Source organism: Colobus angolensis, unplaced genomic scaffold (assembly GCF_000951035.1).
Source record: "Colobus angolensis palliatus isolate OR3802 unplaced genomic scaffold, Cang.pa_1.0 Scaffold3, whole genome shotgun sequence".
Lineage (NCBI taxonomy): Eukaryota > Metazoa > Chordata > Mammalia > Primates > Cercopithecidae > Colobus > Colobus angolensis.
This window is the reverse complement of record NW_012116265.1, coordinates 26471659-26498387: the sequence shown is the minus strand read 5'-3', so window position 1 is coordinate 26498387 and position 26729 is coordinate 26471659. Positions and strand designations below refer to the sequence as shown.

General features: G+C 37.1%; 1 protein-coding gene across 4 annotated transcripts in view; it reads left to right on the top strand.

Moving 5' to 3' along the window:
• Positions 1-26729, top strand: part of RAD51B (RAD51 paralog B) — an 800423-nt gene that overhangs the window by 53156 nt on the left and 720538 nt on the right. For all 4 annotated transcript variants that reach the window (XM_011949703.1, XM_011949704.1, XM_011949705.1 and 1 more), the window contains exons 6-7: positions 13385-13504; positions 14544-14727. In XM_011949703.1, the coding sequence (XP_011805093.1) occupies positions 13385-13504; positions 14544-14727 (304 nt within the window). The remainder of the gene's footprint in view (positions 1-13384; positions 13505-14543; positions 14728-26729) is intronic.

Here is a 26729-nt window from a genome sequence, read left to right as displayed (position 1 = left end):
TTTTGAGAAGTGTCTGTTCATATCCTTTGCCCACTTTTTGATGGGGTTGTTTGTTTTCTTCTTGTAAATTTGTTTGAGTTCTTTGTCGGTTCTGGTGTACAGCATGGCAACTATAGTTAATAATACTGTATTATATACTTGAAATTTGCTAAGAGATCAGATCTTAAGTGTTCTCACCATACCAAAAATAAAATGGTAACCATGTTAAAAAAAAAAAAAAAAAAGAGCGATCATCTGGCTCCCACATGGAATGGATTTTGAGGTCTGGTGATAGGGCCAGGTAGAATAAAAAATAGGAATGCTCTTTGATATATATGCCAGACTTGGCATTCTTATACCACCTTCTAGTTTGTCGTGGTGGGTCATAGAATGGAGCTGGCCCTGTAGTGTCTGGTCACATTTCCTTCATTCTGTTACAGGACAGCTTAACCCCTATTTGGAATTATCAGGAAAGGTTGGTCAATCGGTTAGGAAAGCTTACTGCTGCAGATAACTGACTATCCAAAGAACAGTGGCTTAAACAAAAACAGGTTTATTTCTCTCTTATAACAAGACCTGAGTAGGTGGTTGCTGGCACTGGGTCACTCAGGTCTCAGTGATGACAGGGAGACCTAGGGCATGTACATTTTCAGACGCTGGATTCATTCTGTGCTCAAGTCAATGGGAAGGAAAAGGGCCAACTATATCTTTTATCAGGAAAGTGTACTTTTATTCAGAATATCTGCCTCCTCCCTTCTGTGGATTTCCTTTTTTGCTGCCTGTAGTCCTCTTGCAGATTTCTCACTGAGTCACCTCTATATGTAAAAAGAGGCTGGGAAAGTGAGGGGAGAAGATCGTCATAACAATCATGATGAGTTGTCTGGTTAATATTGCTGCCCGAATAAAACTGGGGCTCTCATAGCAAGGAAGAAGTGGAAATGGATATTGGATTGGTAATGAACAGTTTCTGTCCCAGCCCCAGCTGTTTCTGGACTTAGAGAAGAGGCAAGCTAGGGAAATATGAGACTCAAAAAGGACTCTGTTGAAGCTCTGTATGTTTTAGCATTGTCTCCACTTTGTGCTTACAAAGCTAGTCAGCTAATCAGCACAAATGAGAACGTGTTTAAAGGATTAATATGACGAAGGATTAAAGGATTCACATATATAGAATTTAGGGTAAGTGAGAAAAAGTAGAAAATAATTTCTTCTTATAAATATCTAGGTATCTTTTTACTAAGAAGGAGGGAGAAATCAAAGGAGGAATAAATAAAAATTACTTAAGTTTAAAATGTATTAAAGGAAACAAAAAGAAAACCCTGCAGATGATATACTTAAAAGCACTTTGGAAAGTCAGTTCTATCTTTAGAAGCAATGCACTAAGTAGTTTATTGTCTTTAGAAGATACTAATCTAAATAGTTGTTAATCATACTTGTTCATCATAGACCACAATTGTATCTCCAGACTATTTAACAATTAGAACATGTTTGACCAACCCACAGCCCGTGAGCCGCATGCAGCCCAGGATGGCTTTGCATGTGGCCCAACAAATTCATAAACTTTCTTAAAACGGTAGGACTTTTTTTGTGATTTTTTTTTTTTTTAAAGCCCATCAGTTATCATTAGTGTCAATGTATTTTATGTATGGCCCTAGACAATTCTTTTTCTTCCTCTGGGGCCCAAGGATGTCAAAGTTGGACACCTCTGAATTAGATAATTGTGTAGTCTGGTGCTAACCAGAGTGAGTTACAGGGACTACTTTGAGAAGAGGGGAATGCTATTCAGGCAAAGATCTGGATCCTCTTCTGATTGATCCAGAGAAGTTCTGCTGTTTTTTTGCTTGTTTTATTTAACCCACTGGACTTCTGCTTAAGATATGATATAGTCTTAGGTAGCATAAGCTTGTATATACCTTGAGAATGTAGATAAATAGATTAATCCAGTGACCCATCCCCACATTCTAGTCTATGAAAATTTTGGCAACCATGAGAATTCCAGTATACGTGAACTGAATTAACAATATATTGTCCATATTAGAGACAATCACAAAAAGATGGAACTGTGGGTTAAGAATAAAAAAATGAAGGTAATATGGATGGCAAATAGTAATAGAGGTATTGAAATAACGCTTTTGGAGAAATAAAATGGGTAAAGGAAAATAAAGGTTTGGTTTTAGAACTGCAAATTGAAGGGGATCAATAAGTATGTAAGAAAACCTGAGCGATGTAGGGAAGTAAGAGATGAGAGCCAGTACTCTGGAAAGTGGGGGCCTGAGAAGATAGGATATAGCACTGGAATTTTAGGAGGTAGAAGTGAATATTCCTGAGTTGTAATGAAATCAGAAAAGCTTTGAAAATTGGGAAGACAATTAGTCCAGCAAGGGAGGAAGACAATCAAATAATCACTAAAATGTGAAATTGTAAATATTATAACTTAGTATACAAAGGAGAGGAACTTGTATTGGTAGTGTGTGGGAGCAATGGCTAAGCTTAGATCTGAGGGAGCTGCTGTATTTGGTGTGCATGTCACCTCTCAGGGTGCCAAGTTCCCCACAGATAGTTATCTTTAATACCTAACAAACTATAGTCATGAGCCAGATAACAACATTTCAGTCAAGGATGGACTGCATATAAGATGGTGGTTGCATGAGATTATAATACCATAATTTTCCTGTATCTTGTTAAAGTTTAGATACAAAGATATTTGTCACTGTGTTACAATTGCCTACAATATTCAGTATAGTAACACCCTGCACAGGTTTGTAGCCTAGGAGCAGTAGGCTATACCATATAGCCTAGGTGTGTAGTAGGCTATACTATCTAGGTTTGTAGAAGTACACTTTATGATGTTCACACAACAGTGAAATTGCCTAATGACACATTTCTCAGTACATATCCCCATTGTTATGTGCCATATAGCTGTATTTAGAGTATCATTCTTTCTGGATTTGTATATAAAATTGGAGGCAGGGAGTGATAGTGACCAGCCATGACTCAGGCTGATTCTGAAGTTAATACCAGTGTGTTCTTAAGACCGTTGACATATTTGCTTGTTGGTATAAATTTGGAATCTTTGACCCAGAAAGAAACAATAGGGGAGATAAATTCCCTCTTAATCATTTTTTTGAGATGGTTTCATGACACTGGGTAGGTTTTCCTCAGTTCAGTTTTTGCTGCCATATCATTTGTGAATCTAGGTGAATTAGTGGGGAGGGAGATCCTGAAAAGTTTCTAGGATATACAGTAGCATTAGTCATAAGTACTTATTACTGTAACAAAGCTTTGGAATATTCTGGAATCTGTAAGAAATTAATAGATTCATATCATTATATTCAGTAATACATATTGAATGAATGAACAGAGAAATACTGCATATATACAAGTTTGAGAAGCAGTAAGCCTACATTTTAGCACATTTATGATGCTATATTTTAACTAGGATTTTGGAAAACTTTTTACATTAAGCATATGTTTTATTTCAAGTTGGCATGTGGTCACTAATGAAAAGCTTTTATTTTTCCTTTTATATAAGAGCTATGAAGTCACATAGGGAACTAATAATTCTGAACAGGGTTTTGCCCCTTAATTGACAAAGGATTCTGGAACTGATTAGGAAAGAAGTCTATCTGTATCCATGAGCAGTTAACTCTTTCCAGAATTGGAATCTTTAAAGTGCATTGTAGCTATCAGGTCCAAATAAAGGTATAGATAGTCACTTGCAAGGTAAGATTTAATGGCAAAAGAAAAACTAAAATGTGGCCTAGAACTTCTTTTTCTTTTAAAAGAGGAACACTTCTAACCATTTTCTGAGGTGTTCTACCACAGTAAATCCTTTGATTGTGGGATTGATAGTTAGCATTATTTGTATATCAGAAATGAGTGGTTCTGGGCAGTGGGACATTGAGAGTAGATGTAGGGTTAGGCTAAGTTAGATGATATGGAAGGGGAAGTTGGGAAGGCAGTGGTGTTTTACCTCGGGACATCTCCACTAGCAATTGATATGCAAATGATTCATCCAGGGAGGAAGGAGATTTTCGAAATAAAGCTCTTAATAGGTTTTCAGGGATGTTTTGGGGTTTGATGGACTAAGAGTATAAAGGTAGCTTTTCTGACAGCATGGCCCTTTAGAATGGCGCTACTTCCATTTTAAAAATTAGTAGTTCTTAGTTGGGGGAGTAAGGCAGATAGTTTCCCCTTTAGTATGAACAGAGAAATACTGCATATATACAAGTTTGAGAAGCAGTAAGCCTACATTTTAGCACATTTATGATGCTATATTTTAACTAGAATTTTGGAAAACTTTTTACATTAAGCATATGTTTGCTTTGGAAATTTGTAGGGGGGTGCAAAATAACTGTTTTTTTTTACAGTAATAAATAGATGTGGTCTAGGGATGCTAGCCATTCTGTAATGTGATGGTCATTAAGACTGATAATGCTATAAATAATATTTTATAAATTAGAGCATATTGCAGCATGATGTAATTGATATTCATCTCAGTTGATGCATACAGCAGCACTGTCAGGTGAGGAGGGGGGTATTATGATCTTCATTTTAGAAATAAGGAAAATGGGACTCAGAAACCATGTCATTTGCCCAAGATGATATGGCTAGTAAGATAGCTGAGAGGTGAACTCATGTCCTCTTTCCATGAACTGTGGTTGGAAAAAATGATTGACTCAGAAAGGATCCAAGTAGTGTTTTCATTCATTCATTCAGTAATACCTGTTTGACATTTGGGCTTTCTGTCTATGAATCTCTTTATCCCATTTCCCATTGGGCTTCCAGTCTTTTTATTCTTGATTTGCAGAAGCTTTTTGTGTGTCTTCTAAATATTAATTGTCAGTTTTACACATTGAAAATATCTCCTCCTGCTCTGTTATCTGCCATCTTTATAGTGTCCTTTGTTGAAGAGAAATTTATAATTTGGAAAAGTTTAGTGGAGATGAGGTCTGACTTAGGCTAGAGTGCAGTGGCACAATCATAGCTCACTGCTGTCTTGACTTACTGGACTCAAGGGATCCCCTTGCTTTAGCCTCCCGAATAGCTGGGACTATAGGCATGTGCTACCATGCCTGGCTAATTAAACAAATGTTTTTGTAGAGCTAGGTCTCACCATCTTGCCCAAGCTGATCTCGAACTCCTGGACTCAAGCAGCCGTCCTGCTTCCACCTCCCAAAGTGCTTGGATTCTAAGCATAAGCCACCGTGCCTGGCCAGAAATTTGTAAATTTGAAGTTGTTGCCTAATGGTATTGGTTTTCAGATCTTAATTAACAAGTTTTCCCCCACTATTAGGTATCAAAGATACTGTCTTACAGTTTTTTCCTAATATAGTTATAGTTTTATCTTTTATGTCAATATCTTTAATCCATCAGAAATCCATTAAGGATATATTTTAAATTTTTGTATAAACTGCCACATTCTCCTCTAGAAATATTGTATATAATTGTATCTCAACCAACAGTACTTTGAGAGCCTTCATCACTGTTTTTAGTTTCTTTAATTTGTCATACTTATGGGAAAAAAGTGATAGCTCATTGTTTTAACTATTGTGAGCCAACATATATTCATTGTCCATTTATATTTCTTTGGCAAATTGCCTAGAAATACACTTTGTCCATTTTTCCTTATTGATATATATAAATGCTTTGTGTATTATGGATATTTATGTTTATATGATTTTTTTTCCTAGGCTATAATTCTATAATTTGTCTTTTAACTTTGGTTATGCTATCTTTTGTTATCTATGATTTTTTTGGTGGTTGACCTTTCAGATTTTGCTTTATGGCTGTAGTTTTTAAAGTTTCAATTTTCAGGGCCCTTAAACTCTTTAGGTGGATTATGTCAATTGATATTTATCATATTATAAATTTAAACTGGAAAATTTAACTATTTTCTATTATGCAGTAAGTCCATTACATGGTGTGTTTTTGTTTGTTTTTGTTTTTGAGATGGAGTCTCACTGTTGCCTGGGCTTGAGTGCAGTGGTGTGATCTTGGTTCACTATAACCTCCGCTTCCCAGGTTCAAGCGATTCTCCTTCCTCAATCCCCTGAGTAGTTGCGATTACAGGTGCCCACCATTGCGCCTGCCACCACGCTGGGCTAATTTTTGAATTTTTTAATTAAAGACAGGGTGTTGCCATGTTGACCAGGCTGGTCTTGAACTCCTGACCTCAAGTGATCTGTTCATCTCAGCCTCCCAAAGTCCTGGGATTACAGACGTGAGCCACCGTGCCCGGCCATTACATGTTAGCATATTGTACCAAAACATGGCTCCATTAGAAAAATAGAACCAGTAGAACACATATATTAAGAAAGTTATTGCAAAGAACTGGCATATGCAGATGTGGAGTTGTCTGAAATCCACAGGGCAGGCTGTTGGAAAGGGCAGGCTAGAACTCTTAGGCAAGGGCCTAAGCTGTTGTCCTTAGGTGGAATTTCATCTTTTTAAAGGAAGCCTCAGTTCTGCTCTTAACGCTTTTCAAGTGATTGAATTAGCCCACCCAGATTAGGTAGGATAATCTCTTGTACTTAAAGTCATCTGTTTATGGACATTAATGACATCTACAAAATCCTTTCACAACAATGTGTAGATTAGCATTTGATAGAATAACAAGAGACTATGGCCTAGCCAAGTTGACACAAAACTGCCCGTCATACATTTTTTTTTTTTTTTTAAGAGACAGGGTCTCGCTCTGTCACCCAGGCTGGAGTGCAGTGGCATGATCATAGTTCACTGTAACCTCCAACTCCTGGACTTAAGAGAGCCTCCTGCCTCAGCCTCCTGAGTGGTGGGGACTACAGATGTGAGCCACTGCACCTGGCCTTTACATGTATTTTTTATGGGAAATAAATACATTTTTGACTAAAAAAAGGTGAGAAAAGAGTGGCGTTGTTTTATATTTTTGCAAATCTCTTTAGCGTCTGACTTAAGACAGCTGGATTCGAATATCTACTTCTGCATTCAGTCTTTTGCAATCTGTTGTTTTGGTTGAGATATGAAGATCTGGCCTTATACTGGTTATAGCTGGAAAGGGAGGAATATTTTAATATTCTCTTCAGATAATTAAAGATATGCTTCTTTGATACTACACCAGGAATTGAGTGGTAGTTGCCTAGAGGTTAGTTGTGATATAGAATCTGAAACCATATTATTGCATTTTTTCCATAGTTACATTAAAATCTATTCATCTGTCTTAGGCTCTTAATGGATATTTATCCATGCATGATTTTGTAATATTATGCATCTGTCACTCACAAAATATTGGTTCACTGTCTTATGGAGTTCTTCTAAATGTTGACACATTTTATTACTCAATATAAAAAAATAATTTCATTAGTATCTTCACTGATCTGAACAAAAAGTATTTAAGTATTGGGATGCAGTCAAACTCATGGTAGCAGATGTAAGTTTTTTAGAGTTTTGATTTTTCATTAAAAGCTTGAATTTTATCATTGGCGGTAAGTATTGCCACTTGTTTTTCTTGAAGTGTCAGGCTTATTTTGCTCATTTTGAGAAAACGTCAACCAAATACTTAAGTCAGAAAAAGCATAGCTTATCTGTCAATCATTCTTTCAAGTAAAAATGGTCTCCCATGGAAAAAGTGACTTCTTAATCTTAGAACCCAATTATACAGGTGTTTTTACTTGAGACAACGGTTATACTTCAGAATGTAGTAGAAGTGCTTCTATTTTGTCCAACAAAATATTAAAAATATGTCTGTGTTCTAATAAAACTCTATTGACAAAAACAGGCAATGGGCCAGGCATGGGCCATAGTGCACAGTTTGACAACCCCTGCTTCATTTACTTTCTTGAGCAAATGGAGAAGATTAGTAATAGCCATTTTAAGATTTTTATCTATGAATGCCATCATATATATATATATATATATATATATTTTTTTTTTTTTTTTTTTTTTTTTTTTTTTTTTTTTTTTGAGACGGAGTCTCGCTCTATCGCCCAGGCTGGAGTGCAGTGGCCAGATCTCAGCTCACTGCAAGCTCCGCCTCCCGGGTTTACACCATTCTCCTGCCTCAGCCTCCCGAGTAGCTGGGACTACAGGCGCCCGCCACCTCGCCCGGCTGGTTTTTTTTTTTATTTTTTAGTAGAGACGGGGTTTCACGGTGTTAGCCAGGATGGTCTCGATCTCCTGACCTCGTGATCCACCCGTCTCGGCCTCCCAACATATACATATATTTTTAAATCTGTTTTTTTTGACTGATTTTTCTCCTGGTTATGGATCTTTTCCTCTTCCTTTACTTGTCTGGTAATTTTTAAATTCTATGTTAGACATTGTAAATTTTACGTTGTTGGGTGCTGGATTTTAACATATGTCTTTAAAGAGTGTTAGGTTTTGTTTTGAGGTACAGTTTAGTATTAGTTTGGTCCTTTTGAAGGTTGCTTTTGAATTTTGTTGTAGAAAAATCCCAGGTACAGTCATGCTTTGCTTAACAATGGGGATATGTTCTGAGAAATGCATTGTTAGGCAATTTCGTTGTTGTATGAACACCATACAGTGTACATAAACCTAGATAGTATAGCCTATGGCACACCTAGACTATATGGTATAGCCTATTGCTTCTAGGCTATAAACCTGTACAGCATGTTACTGTATTGAATAGGCAATTACAACACAATGGTAAGTATTTGTGTATCTAAACAAAGGAAAGGTATAGTCAAAATATACTATATAAGCTTATGGGACCACTGTTGTATAAGCGATGCATCATTGACTGAAATGTCGTCATGCGGCGCGTGACTGTGGTTTTTATTCTGAAACTTATTTAGCTCCACTACTAAGGTAAAACGCTTCTGAAAATTCTGCCCAATGCCCAGTGTATAATAAGGTCTCTTTATTCTTCATCTTGTGTAAACCCGAATGTTCCCACTCTGTGTGGACACTAGGAATTGTTCAGTCTGATACTTTCTGGTGGTCCTTTCCTCAGCCTCAGGTAGTTTCCCTTCACACATGTGTGGATTAGTTCTCAAGTGGACCTTTCTGTAGATCTCTGCAGTGCTCACTCTGCACACCTACTTCCTCTCTGGTACTCTGCCCCCTAAGTTCTAGCCACCTTAGCTTACCCAAACTCTGATCCCCATCTCCTCAACTCAGATTGTCTGCCAGGCTCTGTTTGCTTTCCCTTTCTTGTTTTGCAGCCTGGAAACTGCCTCTGGAGCAAGCTGAGGCGATTGTAAGTTCATTGGGTTTGTTTCCTTTCTCTCAAGGATTACAGTCTCAAGCTTTCTATTGTTCAGTACCTGAAAGCTGTTATTTCATGTATTCTGTCTGATTTTCTACTTATTATTTTAGTGCATTTCTTGTACCAGTTAATCCTTTGTGGGCAGAAGTGGAAATCCTCTCTTTCATTCTCTCTTGAGTTCACTCTATCCAGGCTTTAGTTCCCAGCTCTATAATGCAACCGATTAAAAAAATTTTACCCAACCCAATAGCAGCATTTGAAAGAGTTGATCACTCTCTTTTTCTTGAAAAGCTTTCTTCCTTTGACTTCTTTTTATTTTTTTAGACAGGGTCTCACCTGACTCTGTCACCCAGGCTGGAGTACAGTGGTGCTATCATGGCTCACTGCAACTTTGACTCCCCAGGCTCAAGCAATCCTCTCACCTCAGCCTCTTGAGTAACTGGGACCACAGGCACATGCCACCATGCCCAGCTAATTTTTAAATTTTTAGTACAGATAAGGTTTTGGTATGTTGCCCTGGTTGGTCTTAAACTTCTGGGCTCAAGAGATCCTCCTGCCTTGGTCTCCTAAAGTGTTGGGATTATAGGCGTGAGCCACCATGCCCAGCCCACTTGGCTTCTTGGAGCCACCCTCTCTTATTTTACACCTACCTTCTTGATCACCTCCTCCTCTCAGTCTCTTTTGCTGGATCCTTCTCATCATTTTAACTTCTAGGCTTTGGGGAATCCCAGAACTCAGTCGTAGGACCTTTTCTCTTCTGCATCTGTACTCAATCCCTAATATCATCTAGTCTTATGATCTTTAAGATCTTTTATGGGCTATAACTCCTGGATTGATATCTGAATTCTGAGCTTTCCCATGAACTTCAGATTCATATTCGTTTGCGTAATGACATGGAACTTGGATAGGTTTACATACATGGATTTCCTGATATGTCAAAAACTGCATTTTTGATTCCCCCGTAAAGGAAATAAAACATGCAAATAGCACCAATAACCAAAACCTTTATTTGAATCTTGTCTTTTCTGCTTCAATAAAGTTGTCGTTCCATTCTTCTAGACACTCATCCAATTAGTCAAGAAAATCTTTCTTTCTTTTTTTTTTTTTGAGATGGAGGCTCACTCTGTCGCCCAGGCTGAGTGCAGTGGCATGATCTTGGCTCACTGCAACCTCCATCTCCCAGATTCAAGTGATTCTCTTGCTTCAGCCTCCTGAGTAGCTGGGATTACAGGCATGTGCCACCACACCTGGCTTATTTTTGTAGTTTTAGTAGAGACGGGGTTTTGCCATGTTGGCCAGGCTGGTCTTGAACTCCTGACCTCAGGTGATCTGCCTGCCTCGGCCTCCCACAGTGTTGGTATTACAGGCGTGAGCCACTGCGCCCGGCCAAGAAATTCTTTTAGCTCCTCTTTTGAACTATATCTTGAGTCCAGTTACTTCTCATCACTTGATCTGTTACTTCCCTGGGTGAGAACACTACCAGCTCTTAACTGGTCACTACCAGATCTTATCTGTGCTAGCTGACCTCCTTGCTTTCACTCTTGCCCAAACCTCTTCTCCGTTTGGCAGTTAGAGCAGTCCTTTAAAAAAAAAAAAGTCAGATCATGTTGTTCCTGCTTCTAGGCTTCCCATTTTGCTAAATAAAAGCTAAAAAAATACCACAGACCTAAAGGTCTTATGTGATCTTGGCCTTGGCTAGCTCTTTGTTTTCTATTATTCTCCCTCTTACTCCCTGTGTTCCAGATACTTTAGTCTCTTTGTTGTTTCTCAGACATACCAGGCATCTTTCCACATGTAAGCTTTTGCACTTGTTATAATTCCCTATTCTTGTGTGCTATTTCACTGGATATCCACATGGTTCATTTTCTTACCTATTTTAAGCTTTTGCTCAAATGTCACCTCATTAATGAGGCTTTGTCTGTTCACCTTACATAAAATATAAAATAGCACTAGCCCCACCTGTCACATTCTATTCTCTCATCCTGCTTCATTTTCCTCTAGAGCCTTATTATTTGATATATAATATATATTTATTTGTCTTCCTCAGTAGAATGTAAACCCCATGAAGGAAGGGTTTTTCTTTTTCTTTTGGTGGTAGTGGTTGTTCAATGCCATATTCTCAGCACCTAGAACAGTGCCTGGCATATAGTAGGTCCTCAATAAATATTTGTTGAATGAATGTATCTTAAGTGCTCATTTTGAAAAGAATACTTTTTATAAAAAGATATCCACTAGATGGCATTATTTTCAAACTTTATATAATTCATGTCTGGGAGCAAACGATAGGTTCTTTTCTGTTTTTTTGCCCTAAACAAAAAAGATCTTTGTGATGAAGATTGTCACAAGAAGTTACTGAGATGAATGCGAGACATGTCAAATACTGCATTTATATTTGGTTTTTGATTTATATTTTTTAGATGTTTTTTATAAAATAAACATTTGGAGAAACAGAGAAAATTACAGCATATTGCTGTGTAAATGGTCCATTTAATACAGTTATTTAGCTTGGTAACTGTGAACAAAGGTTGTTCATGTCTGTCTTTTGACTACCATTCCTTTTGCGAGGCCTTCAGCAATGGGAAAGCAGCAATACGTTCCAGAGCCTTTCACTACTCAAGCCACTAGTGGAAATCCAGCCTAGTGTAGAGGGCAGAAAATTGTCAGCTGTTGAGTTCTTGTTGCTAATGAGCTAGGTACTCTCAATCTGGTTCCTAATCAACTGGGCATTCAAATTTTGAAAAACTTCCATTTTTCTAGAAGATGTTGCCAGACCTATCCTGTTAAAAACTGGTAGGTTCTAAGTGCCAGGGATTTTTAGCTGACTTCTCTGACCAGCACTAAACTCAGCAAATAGTTTCTCTAATCAAAAAATTTATGCTTTCTCCCCAAACCCTCAGGATTTGGCTGTTCTGCCTGTGCCAGTGCCATCTCATTTCTTGATTTCCTCACTTACCTCATTTCCTTCTTCCATTTCAATCCCTGTGCCTCTCTTAAGCTCTTTTCCTGGATGGTTATTTGATCCATTTTATTCTCACTCTTCACACCTCTTTTGGTACTATTCCTTACTCATGAAGTATTTTTTCCTCTTCCTGTTCAACTTAGCTATATATATTTTTCTTTTCAAATTGCTCAAAAATATACTTAAAAACAGTTGTTGAAGTTCTCTCTTCTCTTTTCCTGTTTTAGGTTTTTCTCTTTTATTTCTAATCAGAGCAAATGTAAGGACTTGTTTTGTTTATCTTTTCAAAGTTCCCAGCCTCTTCTCAGAACTCTAACTATTTCGAAATGAAAACACTGTTCTTTTGTACTTTTGAGTCTCTAAATGGAACATAAAATATAGGATGGTTTTCGAGTTTACAGCCTCTCCTCCCAGTTCCCCTGGGATGGCTAAGTACTAGGGCTGACAAAATGTCATTTCATTTAAAATGAAATGTGACGGTTAAACTCAAAACATTTAAAATGAAATGAGATGGTTAAACTCAAAGACTTATATTTTTAACATTTTAAACCATAAATATGAGAAATTTCTAGTAATGCTTTCCATATCTTATAATATAAATGATGGTGTTTTAACTTGTCACTCTCTTGTGTTTGGCCTACTGCATATATTAAACTGGCTTTGAGGGCAGAAATCAGTGTTTAGAAAATTACTTTTTGTTTACTAAGAAAATATTGGAACATTAATTTGTTTGGGCCATAATTTTCTGTTTACCAAGGAATTATTGCATAGCATTAATTTGCCTGAATTGTTTCAATTGAGAAAGTGTATTTTTCTGGAATGAGACGTGAAGACTACTGATATCTACTATAATACAATATACCATATTTGTTCAAATATACTTATTTCATTCAAGAAAATGAAAGCATTCTTATTTAGTAAACATACCTTATAGCTGCTACTCTAAATATCATTTACAAAAAACATATTTGATCCCAGAAAGATCAATCTCAGAGACATTGTTGTTTGCTTAAGATTAGATGAGATCCAACAGCCCTTGCTGGTTTCATGCTATGACTGCTAACCTCTGTTACTGCTTACAAAGGAGAGCTTACATTCTAAACCTGTATATTAAGCCATTTTGCTTATACTTGCTCTATTGATAAGGCTTAGAAGTTTCTCAAGTAAAATTATTTAGAGATTCAGCAATGTGATTTTAAATAGAATTAACTATTTTTGTTTGTGCTGTTTTTTTTTACCCACAGACTGGTTGAGATAGCAGGATCCCGTTTTCCCAGATATTTTAACACTGAAGAAAAATTACTTTTGACAAGTAGTAGAGTTCATCTTTATCGGGAACTCACCTGTGATGAAGTTCTACAAAGGTATGCTGCTTTAGATTTTGATTTTTTAGTAATGCGTTGAAGGTTTATGTTTTATCTTTTATGTTTCAGCTTCTGAGTGAAAAAGTCTTTACAGGTTAGAATTATGTGGAATAACTTTTTCAGTGTTCTTCTTTGTTATAGCCTTTTGGTTGAAGTCTTTTAAAAATGAAAAAAATTAAATGAATAAAATGTTTTAGATTTAATTAAGTGGTGTATTACTTATCTATTGTTCCATTAACAAATTGTCTCACAGTTTAGTAGCTTAAAACAGCAAATACATATTATTTCACATAGTTTCTGAGGGTTAAGTGTCTGGGAGTAGCTTAGCTGGGTGTTTCTGGCTCAGTGGCGCTCAAGAGATTATAGTCAAGCTGGTGGCCAGGGCTGCAGTTATCTCAAGGCTTGACTGGAGCTGGAGTATCTGCTTCCAAGCTCCCTAATGTAGTTGTTGGAAGGCCTCTGTTTCTTGCTGGCAGTGGGCAAGAGGCCTTTGTTCCTTACCATCTGGGCCTCTCCATAAATCACAACATAGCAACTTGCTTCCCTCAGAGTAAGTGACCTGAGAGACTGGGCAAGTGAAAGAGTACCCAAGATGGAAGCTGTAGTCTTTTATGACCTACACTCAGAAATAAGGTACCATGATTTTGTCATATGTTTGTGGTCGCACAGATAAGTCTGGCACGCTGTGGAAGGGACCTATACAAGGATGTGAAATACCAAGAGGAGGGAGTAAGTGCGGGCCATTTTACAGACTGGCTACCACAAGTCGTTTTACCCTAGAATTGGAGCATTAGCATTATCTTAGGAGAATCAAGGAATTCTGAAACTACACAGAAACAGTTTGCTCTGTTTCCAGAAAAGTGTTATATGTCTAGAAGAGCTGAAAATAAGTTAGGTTTACTGAATTCTTGCAAATCATTACTGTAACTTAGGAAAGAATAGTTTGTTATTGTTTTTAATTTGCTTAGCCTTTGCAATACCCTTATTTATTTACTTTATCTTAAATTTATTGACTATTTTATAAATTCTTCTTTTATAGGATTGAATCTTTGGAAGAAGAAATTATCTCAAAAGGAGTTAAACTTGTGATTATTGACTCTGTTGCTTCTGTGGTCAGAAAGGAGTTTGATACACAACTTCAAGGCAATCTCAAAGAAAGAAACAAGTTCTTGGCAAGAGAAGCATCCTCCTTGAAGTATTTGGCTGAGGAGTTTTCAATCCCAGTAAGTTTTTCTTTTTTTTCTCTTATACCTTTTCCTTTCTTTTCTTTCTTTTATGTTACATTCACCAACTTATAGTATCAAATAATAAAATTAGAGGAAAATGTAAAACAGATGACTTTTTAAAGGTAGTACAGTCTAATTCCTATAGCAAACATTACCATCATCTTAAATTAGCTCATCTGCTGAGATTGTTTTATCCTTTTAATAATTTGAGCCTGGAGTAGATTTAAATGATGTTTTTAAAAGTTCCTGTAGTCCTTCCTTTTCTTCCTTCTCATTGTTTACTCTTTGTATATGCTTTATATCACATTTCTCATATTGTAGTAAAACTTCTTGAAATTGCCTAGGTCCATTTCTATGTAATTAAAAAAAATACTGCAGTTGTTGTTAGTTTTGTTGTAAGTATTTTAGGTTAGATACTGTGTTATCGTATTCAGTGCTGTTTTGTGTACAATAGGATTTGGTTTGCCTCAAATGGTCAGAGGTCAACCATTAAGGGATGTTGGAATGATAGTAGTGAAAAGTGTCAGTAAGAAAAACCTTGAAAGATTAATTGTGGCATGGCTTTTTGTAGTGGGCATTGTGATCAGAAATCTGAAGATGACAGGATATTGCAAGGGCTTGTGATGTGTAACTTGCAAGACATAAGTGTGTACTAAGTGACACTCCCATCTGCAGTGTGTCAGAGAGTTTCAGTTGTTCCACAGCCTCATCAACATTCAGGCTCCTCAATTTTAGTCATGCTTCATCTCAAGAAAAGATAGTTCCTTAAACGGAGATAAAATTTGGTTATGATTTTATAATTTTTAGATTTGTTTTTGGAAAATTAAAATCTTGGATCTTTGCAACATAAAGAATATGTATAAGTAATATAAACTACCACACAGCCTTTGAGATTTATAAAACCAAGGAAGAAGTCAAGGGAGAAAATACGGCATTCAAAAAGTTCTACATACTTTAATGGCTTTTTAGTTTGTGTTTTGAATTAAAGTCAAGTGCTGTTAAGTTTATCTTGGGTGATGTTCATCTTTTACATCTTATTGTGTAGTTGGTTAAAATGATAAATTCAAATTTATATTTTTCCTGGTCAAGGAGAATAAGGGAACTTTGAAATATTGTATAAAGATACTTGACTGAATAGAAATTTATGTCCTGTATAGTCGGCCCTCTGTATCTGTGGGTTCTGCATCCATGGATTCAACCAACTAAGGATAGAAGATATTTGAAAAAACAATGGATGTGGTAGTGTGCCCCTGCAGTCTCAGCTACTCAAGAGGCTGACGTGGGAGGATCACTTGGGCCCAGGAGGTTGAGGTTGCATTGAGCCATGTTCATGCCACTGCACTCCAGCCTGGGACACACAGTGGGACCCTCTCTCTAAAAATATGTATGTATTTGAAAAAAAAGAAAAGGATTGTTGTCTTTGTACTGAACATGTACAGACTTTTTTCTTGTCATGATTCCCTAAGTTTAGCAGAGATCTACATAGCATGTATGTTGTATTGGGTATTATAAGTAATGTAAAGTTGATTTAAAGTATATAGGAGAATGTACATAGATTATATGCAAACACTGCACCATTTTATATGAGGGACTTGAGCATCCATGGATTATGGTATCTGCAGAGTAGTCCTGGAACCAATCCTCCATGGATACAGGAGGATGACTATATATTCTTATTTTATTGTTAATTCATACTGTTGCTTGACTTAATCCCATGCAAAATAAAATTCACTTTTTAAAAGTTGTGTTTGTTTGATGTTAAGTAGTAATTGTAGGCTAATGCTTTTCAGTTTTTCCTAAGGTGATTTATTTTCCCAAGTGTTCTGGGGCACTGCTTTTCTTTGTTTTTAATAGAACTCTCTGAAAAAATAGGTACTAAATATCCCATTTCTCTGCTTCTGGCTTTGTTTATCTATTTAGAGATAAATGCAGTTTATACTATGTACTTATATAACTGTGATATCTGTTTTTTGTGACAAGTAAGATTGGTTTTAAAAGGATTTTGAAAAATATTTCCTTTAGAAAATGTTGGAATTTTCCTAGCTAAATTGATGCATTTAAATGGAAAATCTCTCACGCAGGTCCAGGATTTAATAAAAAAAAAAAATAAATAAAAGGAAATCATGAAGTTTTACACATTTATACTATACTTGAATAGGTGGTTGAAAGTAGTTGCAATATATTATATTATATATTGCAATATATTATTGTCAGGTTCATTTGCTTTACAAATTAGTAAACCCGAGCCTTTTCGTAGTTCCTTTTACATGCCATCAGATACTCCTGTTCGAGGAGTATTTACTATTCCTCAGCTTGGAACCTTCCTCCTCTAAATATCCACATGGCTTATTCTATCCTGTCATCTTATCAGTGAGGACCTCCCAAACCATATAAGTATTAACCATACCCCGCTGTCCTCTTACTATAGTTTGTTTCTTCTCCATCACAGTTTTCACCCTTAGCATGTTATGTATCTAATATTTGTGTGTTCCTTCTACTGCCTCATTTTCTCTCTCTCTCTCTATTTATTTATGTTTTGAGACAGGGTCTCACTCTGTCACCCAGGCTGGAGTGCAGGCACAATCATGGCTCACTGTAGCCCCAATCTCCCAGGCTCAAGCAATCCTCCCACCTCATTCTCCCAAGTAGCTGGGACTACAGGCATGCAACACCACCACACCTGGCTAATTTTTTATGTTTTGTAGAGACACGATCTCACTATGTTGCCCAGTCTGGTCTCAAACTCCTGTGCTCAAGCAATTCTCCCATCTTGGCCTCCCAAAGTTCTGGGATTACAGGCATGAGCCACTGCTCCTGGCCTGCCTTATTCTCAGTACCAGCAATAGTGCCTAACATATAGTAGACACTCAACAAATATTTTTGAATGTATGAATTGTAGATATTGCTTCTCATCTTGGTCTTTACTTAATCTTATCTCTATTAGTACTGAACTTAAATTTTAATATTTGCTTTTAACCCTATTGTTATATTATCTTTTATTTTAACAGTAATAAAATATAATTTTCAGTGGCAGAATGTCTTATTTTGGAGCTGTACTCAAATTACATTGGCATCTTATAGGAAGAAAAATAATTCTTCAGATTCTTAAATTTGGAAAAGGCTTTAGAGATTTAGATAGTATCAGAGAGCCAGGCAGTAGGAGAAAAGATTTTTATCTCAGTCTAGTAGAACTATGACAGGTCAATGTCTGATGGCCTCTGAGCAAAAGCCATGCATTCTAGATATATAGATGGCAGTTATCTGCTGAGAAACACATGAAAAGATAGTCAAAATCCTGGCCGGGCGCAGTGGCTCACGCCTGTAATCCCAGCACTTTGGGAGGCCGAGGCGGGCGGATCACAAGGTCAGGAGATCGAGACCACGGTGAAACCCCGTCTCTACTAAAAATACAAAAAATAAGCCGGGCGCCTGTAGTCCCAGCTACTCAGGAGGCTGAGGCAGGAGAATGGCCTGAACCCGGGAGGCGGAGCTTGCAGTGAGCCGAGATCGCGCCACTGCACTCCAGCCTGGGCGACAGAGCGAGACTCCGTCTCAAAAAAAAAAAAAAAGATAGTCAAAATCCTGTCATTAGGGACATGCCAATTAAAATCCCAATGCCGTACCACTACACATCTATTAGAATGGCTCAAAAAAACCTGATCCGAACCATTCCCTCGTCTCTGTAGGCTCAGGACCCAGGGCTGATACCACCACAAACCCAGTAACTTAAGGAATTAGGAAGAAGGGTAAGAGAGAAGTCTGCTTATAAGAGCAGTGTTTTCTCAAACTAGGTTAAGGCACTGACCCCTTTTAAATGCAAATAATATTCTCACAAAACCCCACTGCTGACTTCATTTTTATTACAATATCACAGAAATGTACAGAATTATAAGACTAGCTAATAATTCTTAACATTAAGTCATGCTTATAAAACCATAAAGGTGGATTGCATCTATAGGCACCATAGTACTGTTCAAATTAATTATGTCAATTTAATATGTTATTTTTGATACTTTGCTAAATTAAATTATCGCTTGCTGTATATATAAGCTTATCTCACAGACTGTTTTAAATATATGTATATAGTGATGATTCAGCTTTTCCCCCTCTTTCTCTGTTTGAACTAGTACTGAAAAACCTTCATCTGTTTGGGAAAGGTGACATCATTTGGCCCTCATGTGGGCATGAATGCATTTAAGTTTTAAGTATGCTGTTGCTCTTTTCTATGTTAGTCCCTGAGAATTAAAGAGGGATTAATTGGTATCACTTGATTGAAAACAGATGCATTAATATATTTCAGAAGTTTTCAATTATAAGATGGCCTTACTAATATTTTGAGGGTATCACTGAAATGAAAACATAATATTAAAAAATTTTCACAGAGAATTTTATAGACTTTTGAATATGTTCAGACTGCAGTTTTGAGAAACAGTTGTAGAAGTCTGGTAGAATCTTTTTTCCTGAAGTTTATGGAGGTAGTGTAAGTGATACTCTGCCATTGGGATGGAAGATGCAGAACCTTTGTCTTTTTAAAGCGTGTTCACACTAGTATTGGAAAAACAGTGGCTCTGAAGCTGTTTAGAGATACTTGATAAAAATAACCGAAAAAAATTTAAATATTGCTTTATAAACTAAATTGTGGTTATGGCTGTTTATGTTGACTGTTTATCATTGACTTCTAATTACCACTTACACAATAGTTATTATACATATTGTAAATTATGTATCAGATTAAAATAATAGGATGTTTTGCCAGAAAGGACCTTAAAATTTAGTTTGGCCCCTTCATTTTACAGATGACAGTGAGGCCGAAAAGTGACCTGACTTGCTCCAGGACACTCAGCATAGGAAAGGACAAGCAGTGGGTAGAATGAGAGATCTTTTAGATGCCAGTTTGGGGATTTTTTTTTTTCCACAGCAGAATTTTCTTTTTTTCTGAGACATACAGAATTATGGTGGACTGTAAACTTATTAATGACAGGATTATATCTTCTGTTTCTCTGATTTCCAGGACCTAGCACTGTGGATAACTAATATTTAGGAGGTAACAGCTAATGAAAGTACAATTAAGGTTTATGAAAATAGTCTTACCATATGTATGTCATATTTACATTCATTGGAATATTTTTTATCTTTTAAAACATAATTTGAATTTTTTTATGCTTACTACTGGAATTCTTGTTATTTTTTTGTTTTTAAATTGACCTTTGTAGTATGCCATGTTAGTTGTATTCTTTTTATTTATTTTCAATTCCAGAGTTGTATACGTTGTTGGAATTAAAGAGAGTGAAAATACATTGCTTAGATAACAGGACTTTGACCTTTTGAAAATTCTTTGGAAATGCTTTTTTACTTGTATTTCCAAGATCTACAGTTTTACTTTTTCAGAGAATTCAACAAATCAATTTCAGTTGTTATATGAATAATATTGAACTTTTTTTGTCTCCCCTTAATCTTCTACTTCCTTCATTTCTTGATATTGTACAAATGTTTTCTGGTATAAGGGGACGAGTACCAGTTAACACAATTTACAAAAGAGGTATATGGAGATAAATTTGGATATATTATTAAATATTCTAAGAGGGAAATGCCTTATTTCCATTGAAAGTTGTTAATATCCAAATTATTTTACTAAGATGTGCTTATAATTAGTTTTTCTGTTGCCATCTGTGTTCTTGATTACACACCTTTTGAGAATATCCATTTCTCTAATTTATTGCTTATCAAGGTTTTTGGAATTTTAATGATTATTTTTGTTTAAAGCTGCTTAGAAAAATGAATCAAAATACGTAAATTTTTAATTTTGCTATTTTAAAGACAGTTTTAAATCATTAACAAATGGAAAGAATTTGTTCTTGTTTTAAAGTGGACATATAACAAGGTTAAACTTTTTATTATTATTTGACACAAGCATAAATTTTTTTTCTCTTTTAAGTGGTGAACTTCATGTGGGCCAGGATTTTATTTATTTATTTATTTATTTATTTATTTATTTTACACCATGACCTATCCCATTATGCCAAGTGGGTTTAATTTTTGTAGGATTACACCTTGTCTTAGATACTAATAAATATTGAAAATAGAAAAATAAGAAACTAGGCCACTTCATTTAAAATAATTAAGGTTTTATTAATTATAAATTGGGAATATTGTCTTTATAACTGTGAGATAAGAGGAAAAAGAATGTATGTACCCAAATTTGACATTTATTTTTATCTTTTTTTTGAGACGGAGTCTTGCTCTGTCGCCCAGGCTGGAGTTCAGTGGCTGGATCTCAGCTCACTGCAACCTCCGCCTCCCGGGTTCACGCCATTCTCCTGCCTCAGCCTCCCGAGTAGCTGGGACCACAGGCGCTGGCCACCTCGCCCGGCTAATTTTTTGTATTTTTAGTAGAGACGGGGTTTCACCTTGTTAGCCAGGATGGTCTCGATCTCCTGACCTCGTGATCCGCCCGTCTCGGCCTCCCAAAGGGCTGGGATTACAGGCTTGAGCCACCGCGCCCGGCCTATTTTTATCTTAAACATATATATTCAGAACTGTCAATATGTGAAAGCCTGATGAAGTTACTCTGATTGTAAAGTAGGAGTCCTAGACCCTAGATATAGACATAGGTATGCCATTAAAGCTCTGCAGTCCTATTTTGCTGTGTGTAGCATTGTTGTATGACTTCTAAAAATCATGTAATTTTTGATTTACTCTTACTACTTTCATATTTGTTACTGAAAACAAGCACCATAGGACTTCTGAGGTAAGAAAAGTCCTTTACAGTGTTTTTCTTTTCCATAAATGCCTACTGTCGGCTCACACACATTTGAAATCAGATTGTACTTAAAGCTATCCTGTGTTCATTCAGGTCCCTGAAACTCACAGTCTAGACTAAGCCTTTATCATTTAGTGAAAATAATTCTAGAAAAAGTGTATCTTTCTTTTGTGTAGCTCTTTATGACTTCTGAAACTTTGTTTTTATTGTTTCTAGCAAAAAGCTAGAAACAACTTAAAAGTTAATAAGTAGGTGATTGGCTAAATTAATGTTAATATATCCATACAATATTATATTGTGCCACTGTTACAATGAATGAGGTAGCCCAGAAATGGATTCATAGGTTATGCAGGCAAGGGTTAATTCAGCTGGCATGGGTTACTCACATCCAGCCATTCCCAAAAAAGGCCTCTTTTCAGGACTGCCCTTGATTGGCTTCTGGGAGATGAGCACTGGGCCCTGGGAATATTCTGCCTAGTAAGAGAGCTATATGCCTGAGGACTTGAGCCACAGGTACTGGTTTGATCAGATAGTTTATGCAAACAGTATGATTTATGGTGAAGCCTATTTTTCTCTGGGGATCTGGGGACTACAATCTAAAGAGCTGAGGTCATTCACGTGCAGGCATTGCATGCCTAGTGACTGACCCTCAATAAAAATGCTGGACATTAAGGCTTCAGTGAACTTTCCTGGTTGACATTACTTTGCCTGTGTTGTCACATATTGTTGCTAGAGCAATTAAGCACATGCATGCCACTCTACTGGGAGAGGACACCTGGAATCTTGCACCTGGTTTCTCCTGGACTTTGCTCATGTACCTTTTCTGTTTGCTCATTTTGATCTGTATCCTTTTGCTGTAGTAAGCCATAACTGTCAATATAACAGCTTTTCTGAGTCCTGTGAGTCCTTCTAGTAAATCATTGAGCCAGAAGATAATCATGGGGAACCTTGACATGCAGGGGCACTGATAGATACGTACAAGGGTATCTATGGCAACTTAATTTGTACTTGCTCAAAACTGGCAAGATGTATTGTAGTTGATAGTATTGCATCAATCTTAATACATTGGTTTTGATAATTGTACTATAGTATGTAAGATGGTGATATTAGGAGAAGCTGGGAGAAGGGCATTTGAGAACTCTGTACCCTTTCCACAACTTTGTGGTAAATCTAAAATTGTTTCCAAATAAAAAGTTAAAAAAGAAAAGGAGGTCAGGTGTGGTGGGTCACACCTGAAATCCCAGCATTTGGGAAGCTAAGGAGGGAGGGTCACTTGGCCAGGAGCTAGAGACCATCCTGTGCAACATAGCAAGACCTCATCTTCTCTCTCTCTCTCTCTCTGTCTCTCTCTCTCTGTCTCTCTCTCTCTCTCACACACACACACACACCCCACATAAACACACACACAAAACAATTAGCTGGATATAGTGGTGCACACCTGTAGTCACAGCTACTTGGGAGGCTGGGGCAGGAGGATGGCTTGAGCCCAGGAGTTCAGGACTGCAATGAGCTGTGAACATGCCACTGCATTCCAGCCTGGGTGACAGAGCAAGACCCTGTCTCAAAAAAATAATTCAGTCAATAAATAAATAAATAAAAGAGTAGGGTGGGTTTTATGAGTAGAAGTTGGCTCTGGGTACTTATAAAGAAATGGCACTGACAGTATTTGGAGAAGGGGACTTAATTTTTATGCACTGGTTCTCTTCCATTTAGTCATCTAGTCCCATAGATATTATCTAATACCTCTTCAATTTAAACCCTGCTCTTAATCTTTCAGCACATCCTCTTGGCTCGACTTTCAAAATACATTCAGTACCTGATTACTTTCTATCACCTTCATTGCTATCATCTTGGTTCCTGGAGGTTAAAAGTACTGGTTTTGGAGTTAGACATTGGTTTGAATCTTAGCTCCACTGTTTACTAATTTTGTGACCTTGAATAAGTATTTATCCTAGCTCTAACCTTTAGTGTCCATGTTTGAAAAATGAGGTTAATACTATCTGACTCATAGGGCTGTGAGTATTAAATGAGATAATGTCTGTAATGTTCTTCACAATGTTTGGCACATTCAGTAAAAAGTAGCCTTTAATTATTAATTTTACTAGTTACCTCATTCCCGATACCTGGTGTTTTATCTCTCTCCTCCTAAAATATTTTTTTTTAAAGGCTGCAAGGGCCTCAGAAGGAAAAATCAAGTCTTATTTACTATTGTATCCCCCTCTGTCTTATTGATGGATGCTGTTACTGCCTGAACCCTCCTTTATCTGGTTAACTTATACTTATTTTTTGGATCTCAGACTCTTTTTGTCTTTCCTTTTTAATTCCACCTTCAGTACTTGTGTCCAAAACTCCATGCTAGGAACAATGGGATAATAAAGATGAGTAAGGTCTTTGCCCTTAAGGCTTCTGCAAATAAGGTAATTGTAGAGACAAATCGCTCTCTGTGATATAATGGAGAATAAAATAAGTATCTTGTCTACTGTTCCTTTTCTGTTTCTTACAAATATGTAAGTAGCTTGGTACTTCTCTGTCTGTCCTTTGTTTGGAATTGTAGATTACACAGAGGGAATTAAAGGGAGGTAGCAGAGATCTTCATAGTCTCTCGGTAAACCCTTTATCATGTCTAGCTTTGGAAATGTCCCATTCTTTTTCATTTTTATGTTTTGAGACAAAATCTCTCTCTGTTGCCCAGGCAGGAGTGCAATGGCATGGTCATAGCTTACTGCAGCTATGCCAAGTTCTAGTGATCCTTCTGCCTCAACCTCCCAAATAGCTGGGACTACAGGCATGTACCACCATGCCTAGCTAAATTTTTTGATTTTTAGTAGAGATAGGGTCTTGCTATGTTGCCCAGGCTGGTCTCGAACTCCTGGACTCAAGCAGTCTGCCCACTGTGGCCTCCCAAAATGCTAGGATTACAGGCATGAGCCACCGTGCCTGGCCAGGGTTCCATTCTTATTTAGAAAGTGAGTGGTGTTTTGGAGACTGATGGGTAGTGGTTAAATTCATAAAGCAAATGCATAATTCTAAAGTTGTATTGCTAAGAAAAGGTTGGAAATGAAGGCCAGCTGTAGCTCTTAGTCTTTAGTATTCTTTATATGGGTTACACAGTGCCTTGATTTGTTGTAGAATTTTCTTTTATTTTTTTTTATTTTTTATTTTATTTTATTATTTTTGAGACGGAGTCTCGCTCTGTCGCCCAGGCTGGAGTGCAGTGGCCGGACCTCAGCTCACTGCAAGCTCCGCCTCCCGGGTTCACGCCATTCTCCTGCCTCAGCCTCCCGAGTAGCTGGGACTACAGGCGCCCGCCACCTCGCCCGGCTAGTTTTTTGTATTTTTTAGTAGAGATGGGGTTTCACCGTGTTAGCCAGGATGGTCTCGATCTCCTGACCTCGTGATCCGCCCGTCTTGGCCTCCCAAAGTGCTGGGATTACAGGCTTGAGCCACCGCACCCGGCCGTGTTGTAGAATTTTCTAATTGAAGATCTTAAGATTATAGCTGACTGGCAGTCTTGTTTTCTAATTAGTATAGGGATGCAGAGAATGAGGTGATTTATCTAAGATTACTTAAGGAGTCATTTGGATAATCGAATAATACCACTTGCCTCTTCTATCCTGGGTTGTTATTGTAGTATCTTAATGAGTCTGCTTCTCTCTTTTCTGTATCAGTAATAGTACTATGAGGGCAGAGAAACTTTTGTTTTGTCCACAGTTGTATCCTTTGCAGCTAGGACGGTGTGGCACATAATATATGCTCTAATTAATATTTGATGAATGATGAAGTCTCAGTTTAGGATATGATATAATATTTAAAGTTCTCTTCCTTCTGGCTCCAACCTGCTCCTCCCATGTTGTCATTTCTCTTCTGTGCAGAAATGGACACACAGGTGTCAAGAATACACAATGGGGAAAAGACAGCCTCTTCAATAAATGGTGTTGGGAAAACTGTATATTTTTCAATCCTCAATATATGACACTATTCAATACAGGCAGCTAAGGAGGATGCATAAGAACATATATCCAAAGGAATTAAAATCAGGATCTCAAATAAATATCTGAATTCCTATGTTCATTGTAGGATTATTCCCAATAGCTAAGCCATGGAAGCAATCCAAATGTCATCCATGGATGAATGGAAAAAGGAAATGTCATATATACATACAATAATATACTATTTAGCCTTAAAGAAAAAAAGAAGGAAATACTACTATCTGTGACAACATGGATGAACCTGGAGGACATTATGCTAAATGAGATAAGCCAGCCAGGTGATCCCACTTTTACTAGTATATGGAATCTAAAATAGTCAAACTCATAGAGCAAAGAGTAGAATGGTGATTGCCAGGGGCTGGGAGGAGGAGCAAACGGGGGTATTAGCCAGAAGTAAGACTGCTGGATCATATGGTAGTTCTATCTTTAATGTTTTGAGGAACCTCCATACTGTTTTCCATAGATTCTTAAATGTTTGGGAAATATTTTTAATCTTACAAAGTTAATTAAGTGCCTCTTGAATTCTCACATTCAATAAAGGGAAAACATTCTAACTAGGAAAATTAAAGTTGTTTTCTGGCTTTTTGTTTGAGATATACAAAACTGTGTATATTTAATGTATACAACTTGGAGAATGTACACTGTGAAACCATTACTATGGGTAATGCCATAAACACATCCATTACCTCTAAAAGTTTCTGCCTAGGCTGGGATCACCGTGCCCAGCCCTTTGTTCACTTTTGGTGGGAATGTAAATTGGTGTGGCTACCTGCTATGGAATCTATGTAAAAATGTAACAGCTGTGGTTTAAAAGTTTTATTATCTTCCAATACAAGTAACATAATGTAAATTAGGGGATATTAAAAATTATGTATTTTTCCAAAAAACTAGCCGGGCATGGTGGCGGGCGCCTGTAGTCCCAGCTACTCGGAGGCTGAGGCGGGAGAATGGCGTGAACCTGGGAGGCGGAGCTTGCAGTGAGCCGAGATCTCGCCACTGCACTCCAGCCTGGGCGACACAGCAAGACTCCGTCTCAAAAAAAAAAAAAAAAAATTATGTATTTTTCACTTGAACAGTTTGTTCCTTACCCCTTTTTTGACTTCTGTTTATCCTTGATATTGAAAGAGAAATAATCTTGTTGATTTTACATGTCTATTTATTTAGATATTTTTCTTTTTTTTTTTTTTGAGATGGAGTCTCGCTCTGTCGCCCAGGCTGGAGTGCAGTGGCACAATCTCGGCTCACTGCAA